General features: G+C 42.1%; 1 protein-coding gene across 2 annotated transcripts in view; it reads left to right on the forward strand.

Moving 5' to 3' along the window:
* The window catches only part of mapk8ip1b (mitogen-activated protein kinase 8 interacting protein 1b), a 79486-nt gene that overhangs the window by 20884 nt on the left and 45743 nt on the right, over window positions 1–12859 (forward strand). For both annotated transcript variants that reach the window (XM_017722068.2, XM_017722069.2), the window contains exon 2: window positions 9188–9299. In XM_017722068.2, coding sequence (XP_017577557.1) covers window positions 9188–9299 — 112 coding nt within the window. The remainder of the gene's footprint in view (window positions 1–9187; window positions 9300–12859) is intronic.

Raw genomic sequence — 12859 nt, forward strand, 5'->3', positions numbered from 1 at the left:
AACTGGCATTATTAGACTTACAATAATATCTCACAGTGAAATATATTAAAGTTGAAGTTAGTCTTGGAAATTGAGCTAACTCACTGACACACAAATTACAGTTCATTGTTTTGATGTTTATTGGTATTTATTCTGATGTTTTATCTGGTCTATTGCTGCGAATATGATTTTCTCAGGTGGCCTGAGTAAGTGCACCCACTTGTGCCAGTTTTATTTTCGGTAACCAGGCTAATTCCACATCAATTTTATATGAGAAGCCTCGGGAGTCACATGACTGCAGCCGGTAGCCCTGCTGTCTGTTTCTTGTCATTTTGATGGTCAGTATAGATCATGTTTCAGGCTGAAGAGCAGGGCTGTAATGACATTTCTGAAAATGAGGGTCCTGCTGTTACAGGCTAATCAAATCTTGCAGACCAACAAGCTCACACACACACACACACACACACACACACACACACACACACACACACACACACACACACACACACACACACACCTCATCAGGTTAGGGAGTCTAATAAAGCACGAGGTGTTCTCTATCTATCAGTGTGGAGCCCTCAGGGCCGTCTGCTTATTGTATTGTAATCTTACTCTTATTTTACTCTAAAGGCAAAGGGTTACAGTCTTGAAATGCCCAATATAAGTTGATCCATTCAGGATTGTTTTCTCTCAGGTATCTAAGCTGAGCTGATGTCCCATTGGTTAGGACTTCAGGAGCTGGACTGAAGGCCTCACGCATTAGATGAACTATGAACGTAATTAGGAAGTGAAGGAGGAAACAACCAAGTAGAACAACTGATTGGAACCAAAAATGTCACTGTAGTCCTTCTGGAAGCGGTAGATAACGGACTGTGAATGCAAGTTGTACTCTAAGCAGTTTCCGGTTATGTTAAACAGTGGTGGCAGATTTATGTCAGAACTCATTTACATTTATGGCATTTGGCTGACGGTCTTATCCAGAGCGACTTACAGTTTGATGATTTTACACAGGGAGGTGAAGGTGGTGTTAGGAGTCTTGCCCAAGGACTCTTATTGGTATAGTGTAGGGTGCTAACCCAGGTGGGGGATTGAACCCCAGTCTACAGTGTAGAAGGCAGAGGTGCTACCCACTACACTATCCAACCACCAGAGCTCTTTACACTTGTATGTGTAACACTGACACATACAAGCTCAGAAATATTCAGTATAAGTAAGTATATGTAAGTAACAGCAGTGCTGTTTGGTGTGTAGAAAGGATGTTATTCATGTGTAGTATGTTCAGTCTCAGGACCCAGGAGACGTGGCTGTGTGCTGCAGGCACGAGCCATCTGAGAGCGTTATTATTAGCACTGCAGGAGCCGTGGTGTCACGCACAGCCCAGTTCACCCAGCAGCCTTCAGCACCTTTGATTCAGCTAATTAAGCCACGCAAACGTGTGATCTGTAATGCTGCTTTTGTTTACAACTGCCTTCTTTCATCTAAAGGTTCTAGATATTGAACAACTAAATCTAATCTCAGCTGTTTGAGTGTTGAGTGAGTCACTCTTTAACTTCGTTCCAGCTTCGTTTCTTTTCAGGAGCCTCACTTTCAGCTCCTCAAAGAATCTGCAGACACGCCTCCAAAGCTCAGTCTCAGAAGCTGGTTGATCATTTTCTGAAGTAATCAAACCCATTCAGTGGTGTTGAGGTCTGGACTCTGGGGCGGTCAGTCCATCGTCCAGCTTCTTTGTCTGATGTGTCCGTCTCCTTTTCTCAGTGAGGTTCTTCTTGATCAGCTACACGTCCTTTCAGACCTACAGCTGAGTGGTCTTCTCACAGTGGACGGATAGACAGAAACACCTGTGGATATTTTCAGATCTGAAGCAGCTTTAAGGTCTTTTCATCTGATGGGGGCAGTTTTGGTATCTACCAGGTCTTCCAGGTGGTCATTAAGAGTCCCATTTTCTCTACAGCTTTTAATCAGATTTTGAGCTCCAGTTTTGGAAACTCACTTTGACCTTCTCCTTTCTTTTGTAAGTGGATAATCTTATATCTCTACTCTCCTCAGAATATCTCCTTTAACCATTTTAGACACACATGAGGCTCCTTTGGGGACAGCTTTTTTGGGAGGGCACAGATGGAACAGGTTGGTTTTAAGATTAGAAGGATGGAAGCGTTAAAGTGGCCGGAGGTGCACAAAAGTGAAGAGCAGACAAATTAAATACTGACAGCCAAGCTGCTCTCCCGTTGGTTAGGACTTCAGGAGCTGGACTGAAGGTCTTACACATTAAATCCCATGTGTCAAACACAAGGCCCACGCATATCAGGCCCGCCATACAATCTTATCCTGCCCATAAAAGCATTTGAATTTTCTATCAATATTAGCCCATTTCACAATGTGCTGCACTACAGTCCCCAGCATGCACTGCAACGTAATGTGCTCCGACTATCCCACCCAAACAACAATCTATGGGACAGCAGTTACACCACATTTCTACACAATTCCATCCATCCATCCATCCATTTTCCAAGCCGCTTCTCCGTCAGGGTCGCGGGGGGGTGCTGGAGCCTATCCCAGCAGTCTTCGGGCGAAAGGCACGATACACCCTGGACAGGTCGCCAGTCCATCACAGGGCAGACACACAGACAGTCACTCACAGGAGCAATTTAGCATGTCCAATTGGCCTGACTGCATGTCTTTGGACTGTGGGAGGAAACCGGAGAACCCGGAGGAAACCCACACAGACACAGGGAGAACATGCAAACTCCACACAGAGAGGACCCTGGTCACCCGGCCGGGGAATCGAACCCAGGCCCTCCTCGCTGTGAGGCGACAGCGCTACCCACCACGCCACCGTGCCGCCCTCTACACAATTCCACACCAGTCATATCACCAAAATGCATCTCAACTACAGCTGAACACTTCAGCTCAGCAGCTCAGGAATTATCTTAATGAACATGTAGCAAAGAGAGGATGCCAGGTGTGTAGTCTAAGCAAATGAGTAGGTTTAAAAGACTGAGCACCTGGGGACATTTAATTTTGGAATATTTAAAGTATCCGTGTAATATTTCAAGGTCTCCTACAAGTGTCTGCATCTTACAGTTCAGGTTTTAGCATAACATGAATTAAAAATAAAATAAAAACATTTTTTTGTGGTCCACAGATTTGATGAGATTGTTTTTTAATACGGCCCTTTAACTGATTAAGTTTAACACCCCGTGTTAGATTGATGAGGAGAAGGGGGCGTGGCAGAGTGTCAAATGCTGGACGAAGCGCCAGTCGGGCTGAACCAGTGGGCTAAGTAGCTGATGATATTCGCCTGTGCCTTGTTTCTGCCAGCCTACTTATAGGCATCGCTTTCCTTAGAAAGTGGCAGAGCCCAGAGGGAGAAGGAGACCGGTGGAGACGAGCAGAGCAGAGTGGAGCTGAGCTGAGCTGAGCTGAGCTGAGCTAAGAAAAGAAAGCCAAAGAAAAGAAAGGAAGAGGCTGAAAAGTCCCAGCAAAAGCATCTTGTCTTAATTTGTCTGGGGCTGAAAAGCCGAGCGTTTTTTTCTGTTGCGTATAAATAAAACGTGGCTCTCCGTCTCCCCGCCTGCTCCCGGTATCCTCACTCCACTCATCCTTAAAGTTGTTACAATTAAGTACCAGCATTTGGTTTACAATGTGTGGAACCAAATATCTCTCTAGGCCCTCTGGACGTTCTAGATAACTAACTGTGAACATGACTCATAGTCTAAGCAGATTCTACATAGAATTTATAGTATACTTAGCTGTTGATGCTTCTGCAGGGACGTGGGAAGGTGTTATAATTTGAGGATGTGTGTGTGTGACATGAAGAGTAATGTCATGTAAAATTAATTGCCCTCTTCATGTGTTCATTTACACCAAACAGAACTTGCTGTAATAAGCCAGTATTGTTTGTATCTGTTCATATTTTGCTCTTATGTTATTGTTTGCTATCCGATGTGGGCTAGAGGAGGATGGGTTTCACTATTGAGTCTTGGTTCCTCTCAAGGTTTCCTCCTCATGCTCTCAGGGAGGTTTTCTAGCCACTGTTGCCATTGGCGACACTCGTTTGACAACGCTGGTTGTAAAAAGAGTTACATAAATAAACTTTGACCTGACTTGAGATGACAGTATACTCAAATAACCGACACCTTAAATTACTATTGCACATCCTCTTATTACTTCCATGTTCTGGAAGAAATCCATGCAAATAGACTGAGCAGTGACCAATCCGATATGTGGCCTTAATTGATTTAGTCACACCCACAGTCACAGGCACACCGAGCAGCAGATATAACAGTCGCCTCAAACTTTATTATTGCTTAAACCAATTTTAAAATCTTTTATAAATAATATTGTGCTGCTTTGGGACTCAGAACTGGCCTTTAACTCTGCATAGACCTTCTCACTTTGCACCTTAATCTGCTTAAGTTTGAGCCACGTGCCTCCAAAGCAGCCGGCAGTTTTCAGCTGTAATGAAAATACAATCTATCTAAATATCTTAAATACAAAAGTACAGTGTCCATCTAAAACAAGACTTTAACACTTTATTACACTCAAATTATTCTACAGTTCAGGAAATTTCATTATTATAATATCATTTTATGCAGATCTGGGGATGCTGCAGCCCTCTCAGCCCTCCCACTGCCCACATCCCTGGGCTTCTGCGTAATCTTGTATGAAATTGAATAACTTGTATTTAATTGCAATATTGACTGGAATGTAAATAAATAAAAGGTGATCTGAGACTTTAATTTAGAAGTTATGTTACTGTAATATTCACAATGACGTGGATGTTCAGGAGCTCAGAGAGAAAACTTTCTTACCCCGAAGAGGTAATTTTATCCTCTCAATAAAAATTAATCTTGGGAGCCACATCATGTTAAGCATAATTTACCATATTGCCTGTAAATATGTCTCATTACAGGCTAATGTCCTAGTATAGAATAAAAAAATATAAATGCAAATGCAGACTTACTTTATTCTGCTTTAAGCTTTAGCTGTAGCTGTTTTTCTCGCATCTCCGGCAGGAAACTTTTCCGCAAAGTAGAACAGTTTCTTGTAAAACGTCTCTCAACGTTCAGTTTTTTATGAGGCTGAAGTCGCTTCTCATTCTCTGGCTTCTTGTTCAAATTTTTCCGTTCTACCTTAAGTGGTGCTTTAGGTGCCAGAATGTAACTGCTGAACCATTTAAGGTGGACTGGGAACATTTGAACAAGAAACTGGCAAATGAGAAACTGACTTCAGCCTCATGACTTTATAGTGTTTTACAGTTTTTCATTGCAAATTAAATTTATCAGGAAACCAGCTGGAGTGATTATACATGCAAATAAGTCCATTCGTCTCCAAATTATCGATGTTCATCTTAAATCTCTCTCTTTGCCGTTTCGTAGCTACTAGCTAGGCAAGATGTTGTCTGTGTTGCTATGGTGACCAGCAGTCTGCGCTGATCTTCAGGGTTAAAGGGTGAATCAGCAGTTCTACATTAACTCCAGAGTTTAAGACCATTTATTGTTAAAACTGTGATAGAAAGATCAGCAGAGCTTTATTTTACTGTCAAAGAGGATTATTTTATTATTACCTACTAATCTAATTCAGCTGTGGAGCCACAACAGGGCAGTAAAAGAGCTGCATGCAGCTCTGGAGACGCATTTTGCCAGATTCAAGAGTTTTATTGTCATGTGCAAAGCAGAGCAGGCAGTTGCTCTTCCTCCATTCACTGAATATAATCTTAAGAGAATAAAAAGGACCGTGCCAGGGTTTATAAGCTAGTCCTGCAAACTCCACATGGTCCACTTTTTGCACTTTCCCTTGTTCAACAAATCTCATTAGACTCATTAACCAATTAAAAAGCTCCTAATGTGCTGTTACAGTCCCCATGACTGACTTTGGGAGGCACTGGCCTGCACCAAAACAGTAGGGCTGGCTTTTTAACCAAGTACAAACTGGGGATGGGACTGTACGAGCCCCACTATATGAAATATAATAATGGTCATAATAATAATATCTTTATTTATATAGCCCTTTTCATAGTAGTGGCAGTTCAAAGTGCTTTACAGACAGACAATAAAGCTTAACATCAACAGAAGTAATTATGAGTGTCAATCTAAAACCATATAAGACAGTAACACAGATCAGATTAAACACCAAGGGGGTGTTTTCACATGTTTATTAAAAGTGAGCCCTGAGCTTGACTGTCTAAAAGAAGTTGAACTGAGCTCCACAGTTTGGAATTTGCAGAATAACAGGAAGAGTCTCTCCACGTTTTCTGTATTTTACAGAAGGCGTAGGTCAGTATCTGCAGATCTAAGATCATAAACAGACATTCAGGAGCTTTCAGGTCATTTAGAGCTTTAAAACAGAGCAGCAGAGCTTTAAACTCTATCTAAAAGATCCAGGTGGTCAGTGCTGTGTGTAAACGGGGGGATATGAGCTCTCTCTGTTGGTGTTGTGAGGATCTATGCTGCTGTGTTCTGTACGAGTTGTAGAGGATGGATTGTATTCTCCAATAGGAAGACCATTACAGTGATCAACTCTGCTGAACAAACACAGCAACACGTTTCTCGGCTTCACTCTGAGACAGAAAAGGCTAAACTTTAGTGACGTTTCTCACATGATAAAAAGCAGCTTTAGTGATGGTGGTTACATGCAGATAAAACCGAGCTCAGAGTCTAAGATCAAACCTACTGCAGGTTTAGTGTATAGAGTCAAAAAGCCAAGCTTCTCATACAGCAGCTTTCTCTGAGTTTTAGTACCAACGATCAGTATTTCAGTTTTTTCTTGATTTACTTGTAGAAAATTTTGTGATATTCACAGAGAAACATCAGCGACACAGATGCTCAGCCTGTTATTATCACATTTCTATTGCCATATTTAAAGATTTTTGATAAGCTTTTTGATTTATATGGATTCCAATTCCAGTTTAATTGCAATAAAATGGACCAATGGATCACAAATCTTTTGGCTGATATTTATAAGCTGTTTTTATTTTGCTGTCTTTGCTCAATTAACTTATAATATATTTTCCAGCACTTTCTATAAGCCAAAGTTACAACATTGTAGCGACCCACTACTGGCTGGCTCTGGCCTATGAGGACTGATGGCCAGAGCCAGCCAGCAGTGGGTGATAGCCACACCATGAGGATCATGGGACATGTTGTTGTTAATGTTGTTGTTCATTTGTTTAAAGCAGGGTAGCGCAACTCTGGCCAGTATCCAGCACAATTTGGTGGTTTCCCATCTCAAACACACTGTTTCCGCCCATGCTGAGACTGATTCCGAAAGAAATCAGAGTAAGAGTTTACATGCACTGAGAAATCTGATTACTGAGCTAAAATCCAGCTCTATTTATCAGATTTCTCACTCCGATTGAAGAAATCAGAATGTGCTGTTTGCCTGACCATTTGAATTATCAGATAAATTACATAACAGTTCGGGACACCCGCCCACCAAGACTGGAGTGTGTTTATTGTGTTGTTCTGTGATCGTGAGTATGTGGTGGTATGTTGGTGGTCACTGTGAGGGTGAAGTGAAGGGCTAGCGGTGATCACTTCTGCAAATTTGTGCTTCTTCATGTGCCTTTCTGCTGGTGTTTAATAAAGATCACCTCTCGTGGTGGAAATCGTGGCCTTCCCTGTATCTTACTCTGTGCTGACACTACAAAATAGACAAAATAATTTGTTCTTTATTTGGCCAAACTGGCATTTTAATAGCTGCCTTTCAAATAACATTGATCAAATAAAGTATGTACAGTATGTGCATGTACAGTAAGAGGAAACTGGCTATTCAGCACAGGGAGTGGTGTATAGTTATGCTGGAAAATTGAGGTTCAGGTGAAGCAGCCAAATTCAGATATGCACACACAACTGCTCTTACCTGACTTTACCTCATAAAACTGCAACATAGATCTGAATCATAAACGTACACTGACCAAATGAGTGGACCAAATATCTACTTATTACAGTTCTATATTATAATAAAGTAATAAATAAGCAATACTGGGATATCATTAAGATTCTCAACCCAAAATATTGTGATTTCATACTGTATCCGTTTTTTTCCATCCCTAACTAAAAGCTATTTAATTTCCAGAGTGCAATTCTCATTACTGCCGGTCAGTTGGGGCTGTATCTGTGTGTGAAGCTGATGTGCTGCTGCGGGACTAACTCTGAGTCGCAGCAGCTTTCCTCATGCTGTCTCGGGTTTGGTGCATGGGTCCACTGTGAGGACGACAGGCCCTGTTTGAGCACTCTCCGGCTGTCAGAGCTACTTAATCTGGGTCCCTGTCCTGTCGCTGCAGGGACGCCCAATCATGCAGTCTCACATCACATCGCCAGCCTCCGCCTACCAGCCAAACTCTCCCAGACACTCTGTCTCTGCCCAGCACATCACTGAGCCCTGACTGCACTGAATCTGTTTGTAAGGAACAGTCACACGGTTCACTACTGGAACCCTCCCAGTTCACTTCTGAAAATGCTTTACATGTCAGTAAAAGAATTGAAGAGCTTTTCATATACACTTTTTTGTTCTCCTGTAAAATTAATTGATTGTTCTGCCACTGTCCTGATACACATTTGTTTGGGCTGCAACCACAGAGCTCTGATTGGTCAGCCTGATTTTAATACATCCCTACAACTCAGAAAACTTAGCAGGCTCCAAATAGAAGCATTACGTAGTATCGCATTCCCTCAGTACTGGACCCCTCCCAGTCCTCCATGTGCTTTTGTTTTGGTTTTAATCTTGTCCACGTGCTTTTGTTTTGCTTACTTCGTGGTCCTGCCCCCTTGTTTCCAGACCCTGCCCTTGATTGTTTTCACCTGTTACCCTCTTGTTAACCACCTGTGTCTCGTTGCCTGTCCCTGTATTTAAGCCTTGTGTTTTCCTTCGTCTCTCGCTGGTCTTTGTTTGAATTGTTTGATTTGTTTAGTATTTGTTATTCTAGCCTCTGTTGTGATGAGATGAGAGAAACAAAAGAACTCAGAATAAGAGTTTATATGCACTGAGAAATCTGATTACTTAGCTACCAGCTCTTTTTATTGGATTCCTTGATCAGATTTCTAGACCTTACTCCGATCTTAGAAACCAGGTTGTGCTATTTACATAAGGATTTGTATAATCAGATAACTCAGAAACCCAATTATGATCGGATTGTTGGGTGCATGCAAACACACTCATTGACCAGAGAAAGAGAGAATGATGTTGTGTTCTGTCTTTGCTTTTGCAGGCTGACCCATGATATCAGTCTGGATGAGTTTGAGGATGAGGATTTATCTGAAATCACAGAAATCACGGATGAAAGAGGCCTCAGCCTCAACTGCAACAGCCTGGACATCAAGGTACGTCAGCGATTCCACAGTTTGCAGAAGTACAGCTGCTCTTGCTGAGTGAATAATAACTGCGTTTGTATACTCACAGAGCTGTGAAAGTCTCATTCAGCCAAGAAAGTTGTTTATACTTTTTAAATTAGAATAAACACAAATAAATAATATACCATAGTCATCAGTCAGAATGTGTTGTTTTCAATAAAGTTATGAATATATAGTTGGAAGAGCACAGGTTTGGTTCCTGACTGGTTCCGTGAAGGATTGATTCGATAAACTGAGCACTGAATGGTAATTGTAAATACTGGACTTTCTTGAGGATTGATTTGGAAGTGGTTAATGAATGAAACCACAGTATTGTTTTTAACAGATAAATGCACGCTGCTAAGATTAATGGCTTAACATTGTCTCGGATCCTGCTGGTGTGGGTTCGTGCCGTTTTCCTGTATTTCAGTGGTGCACACAAAAGCAGCATGAGTGTTAATAGCTCCTCTTTGTGGAGAATCTTTAGCCTGCTAAATATGTATGACTTCACACATCTAAGTTGATGTTGACCAGAGAAATGTCTACAAACGGAGGCTAAACACAAATAAATAAACAGAGTAGTCAGCACTCAATATGTGTTGCTTTCAGTGAAGTTATGAATATGTTTAGGTCAGAGGAACACAGGTTTGATTCCTGATTTCAGTTCCATAAGCAGCACCTGATTTAATTTAATGAAAGGTTGATTTAATAAACTAGGGATTAGATGGTAACTGTAAATACTGAACTTCCTTGAGGATAGATTATGAAATGGTTAATACATGAAATATCAGTACTGGCTTAATATATCTAAGATCCTGCTGGTGTGGGTTCATGTCGTTTTCCCGTCTTTCAGTGGTGCATACAAAAACTACTTGTATGTTCTGGAGAGCCTTAAGCCTGCTAATAATGAAAGACTTACAAGCCAGCTGCATGAGCTGCATCACCGGTTTGACAGTTGTTCTGCTGATTGCTAGTAGAGAATCAACACTCCTCTCAGAAACACCCATCCCACAGCGAGGTGGAGGCTAATGACCCAGCAGAAGTTTTGGAGTGCCATCTACACTATTAGAAGATATGGTTCTTCAAGGGATCTTAAGTAAAGACAATGGCTCTATAAAGAACCATGAAGACTCAAAGAACCCTTTGCATGATTCAAGCGTTCTTTGCATCTTTGTAGAACCATTTTGAAAAAGGTTCTATATACCACCAAAAAGAGTGCTGCTGTTGTTACAAGCTTGTATCCTAACAGTAGTAGAACCCTTTTTTGGTGCTATATACAACACTTTCTTTATCAATCTGAAGAACCATTTCATCATGCAAAGTGTTCATGATTCCAAATGGAGCCATTACCTTAATTAAAGAACCCTAGAAGATCTTTTTTTAAGTAATGGCCAGTCAGATTTAAGAGAGGAACTGGCCACCCCAGCCACCCCTTTAAAACTGTGCATGCCATTGATGGATGTGCTGGTCTGGTAGAAAGTTTGCTTATGGCTAGTTTTGTGAGCTGTTTTGTTGCTCAGTGTGGTCAAGAACCTACTTTCCCCAGATGGGGGTGTTAGGCCCCACGATGAGGAGGAGTAGAGCCTTTACAGCTCACTCAAGTGTTTGAGCTTGAAGCCTCTCAATTTCAGTGGTTTGTTTACTGACAATGAACAGAGGGAAACTGAGTTTGTGCAGTTAATAAAGAAACTGATCCTGTATAAATAAAAAAATAATGCGTGGCCACGCTTTATTAACACATGGGAACGAGATCCTAATGTGTGGCCACGACTTGGTAAGGCATGGGAATGAGATTGCGCCTTACCAAGTCAGGGCCACGCATTAGGATCTCGTTCCCATGCTTTACTAAGTCGTGGCCACGACTTAAACATCTCATTTCCATGCCTTACCAAGTTGTGGCCACGCATTATTTTTATTTATACAGAGTTAAACAACCTGTGTTTCTATATTTCACCACTGACGACTAACGTTAACATGCAGTGTGTGCACTGGAGTTCCTGCTACAGCCGCTTGCAGAGGAGCAGCCCCCTACAGGTTTTTCAACATGTCCAGCTAATATGGCTAATTATTTTCACCATCCATTGATTTATCACTCTGATGACATTAGCTAATGTTACTGTCCTCTGATAGCTGTGAAGGAATTTCTCCACAAAGCATTTATGTCCTTTATTTACTTTGAACTCCCACATTGTTGTGTGTTTGGTTCTCCAATAGTTCTAGACACTGACAATTCCTTGAATTATCAGTATCTCACGAAAGTAAGTACACTGCAAATATGTTATTATATCTTTTCATGGGAGGACCCTAAATGAGGCAGTCATGGGCTGGAAGTTAGGGAACCAGCCTCATGACCGGAAGGTCGCTGGTTTGGTCCCCAGAGCCGACGGCTCATGACTGAGGTGTCCTAGAGCAAGACACCTAACCCCCAACTGCTCCCCGGGCGCTGCGGATTGGGCTGCCCACCGCTCCGTGTCCTCACTGCCCCCTAGTGTGTGTGTGTGGTGTTTCACTTCACGGATGGGTTAAATGCGGAGGTGAAATTTCCCCGTTGTGGGTCTAATAAGGGTCGCTTAATTAGTTAGAAATGAAACTTGGATATAACTTACAGTGGTCAGTGTGCAGCTTGTATACTCACTTGTGCTGCCAGCTGTTTAGACGTTACTGTCTGTGTGTTGTTCTTTTCAGAGGACAGTAAATCTGCACTGCTGTACAAGCTGCACACTGACCACTTCAAGTTACATCCAAGTTTCATTTCTACAGTGTCGTCCCATGAAAAGATAGAATAGGGGTGCCCTCACTTTTGTGAGACACTATGAATCTTGGCAACTATGACAGAGAAAGTAACCCACCTTTATATGGTGAGCGAACATGATACGAACGCCTGCATCGCTGAGCTGAATGGCTGTCAGTAAGGCAATAGCGGAAAGAGGTTTGCCCAGCGTTTATGCTTTTCTGTTTCTTGTGAAAAGGCTCTGTGGTTGTCATTGTGTGGATAACCTGCTTTCTAATGGAAATTAGTTAGCATTTAGCTTGATCAAAGTGTGTTCGCTGGTTCAAACACGCCCTTGCCCAGTTGGCCTCGTCGTTTCCCTCGGGAGATTACCCTGCTGTTTCGTTACTCTATTAGCTGAAGTGCAGGGTGTTAGCTGAGCCCTCGGAGGGGTGAGGGATCGAGCCAACACAAGTTTTCAGTCTTCAGTGCAGCCACACGTGACACGTTCCCCTCTGCAAACAGGATAATCGTGGCTAAAGCCGTAAAATTACAATTCAAAGCCGTAATATTTGATTTGCTGGGCTTTAGGTTGCAAACGGCTCCATCTGTTCTACAAGACTGCTGATACAACTTTGTCGCTTCACTCTGTGAGCTGGCTAGTTAGTATGCTGAAGGCCAAGAAGGACAAAAAAAGGCTCTACACCACAATTTACAGCCAGACGAAGCAGTTAATCTGTTTTTTTTACAGTATGTTATAGACTATTAAAAAGTTTTGCATTACAAAGTTTGCATGGCCAGCCACTTAGCTCACCGAGACTGACCTCATTTGAGTAATCCT

Source organism: Pygocentrus nattereri, chromosome 15, assembly GCF_015220715.1.
Source record: "Pygocentrus nattereri isolate fPygNat1 chromosome 15, fPygNat1.pri, whole genome shotgun sequence".
In the NCBI taxonomy this organism is placed as follows: domain Eukaryota; kingdom Metazoa; phylum Chordata; class Actinopteri; order Characiformes; family Serrasalmidae; genus Pygocentrus; species Pygocentrus nattereri.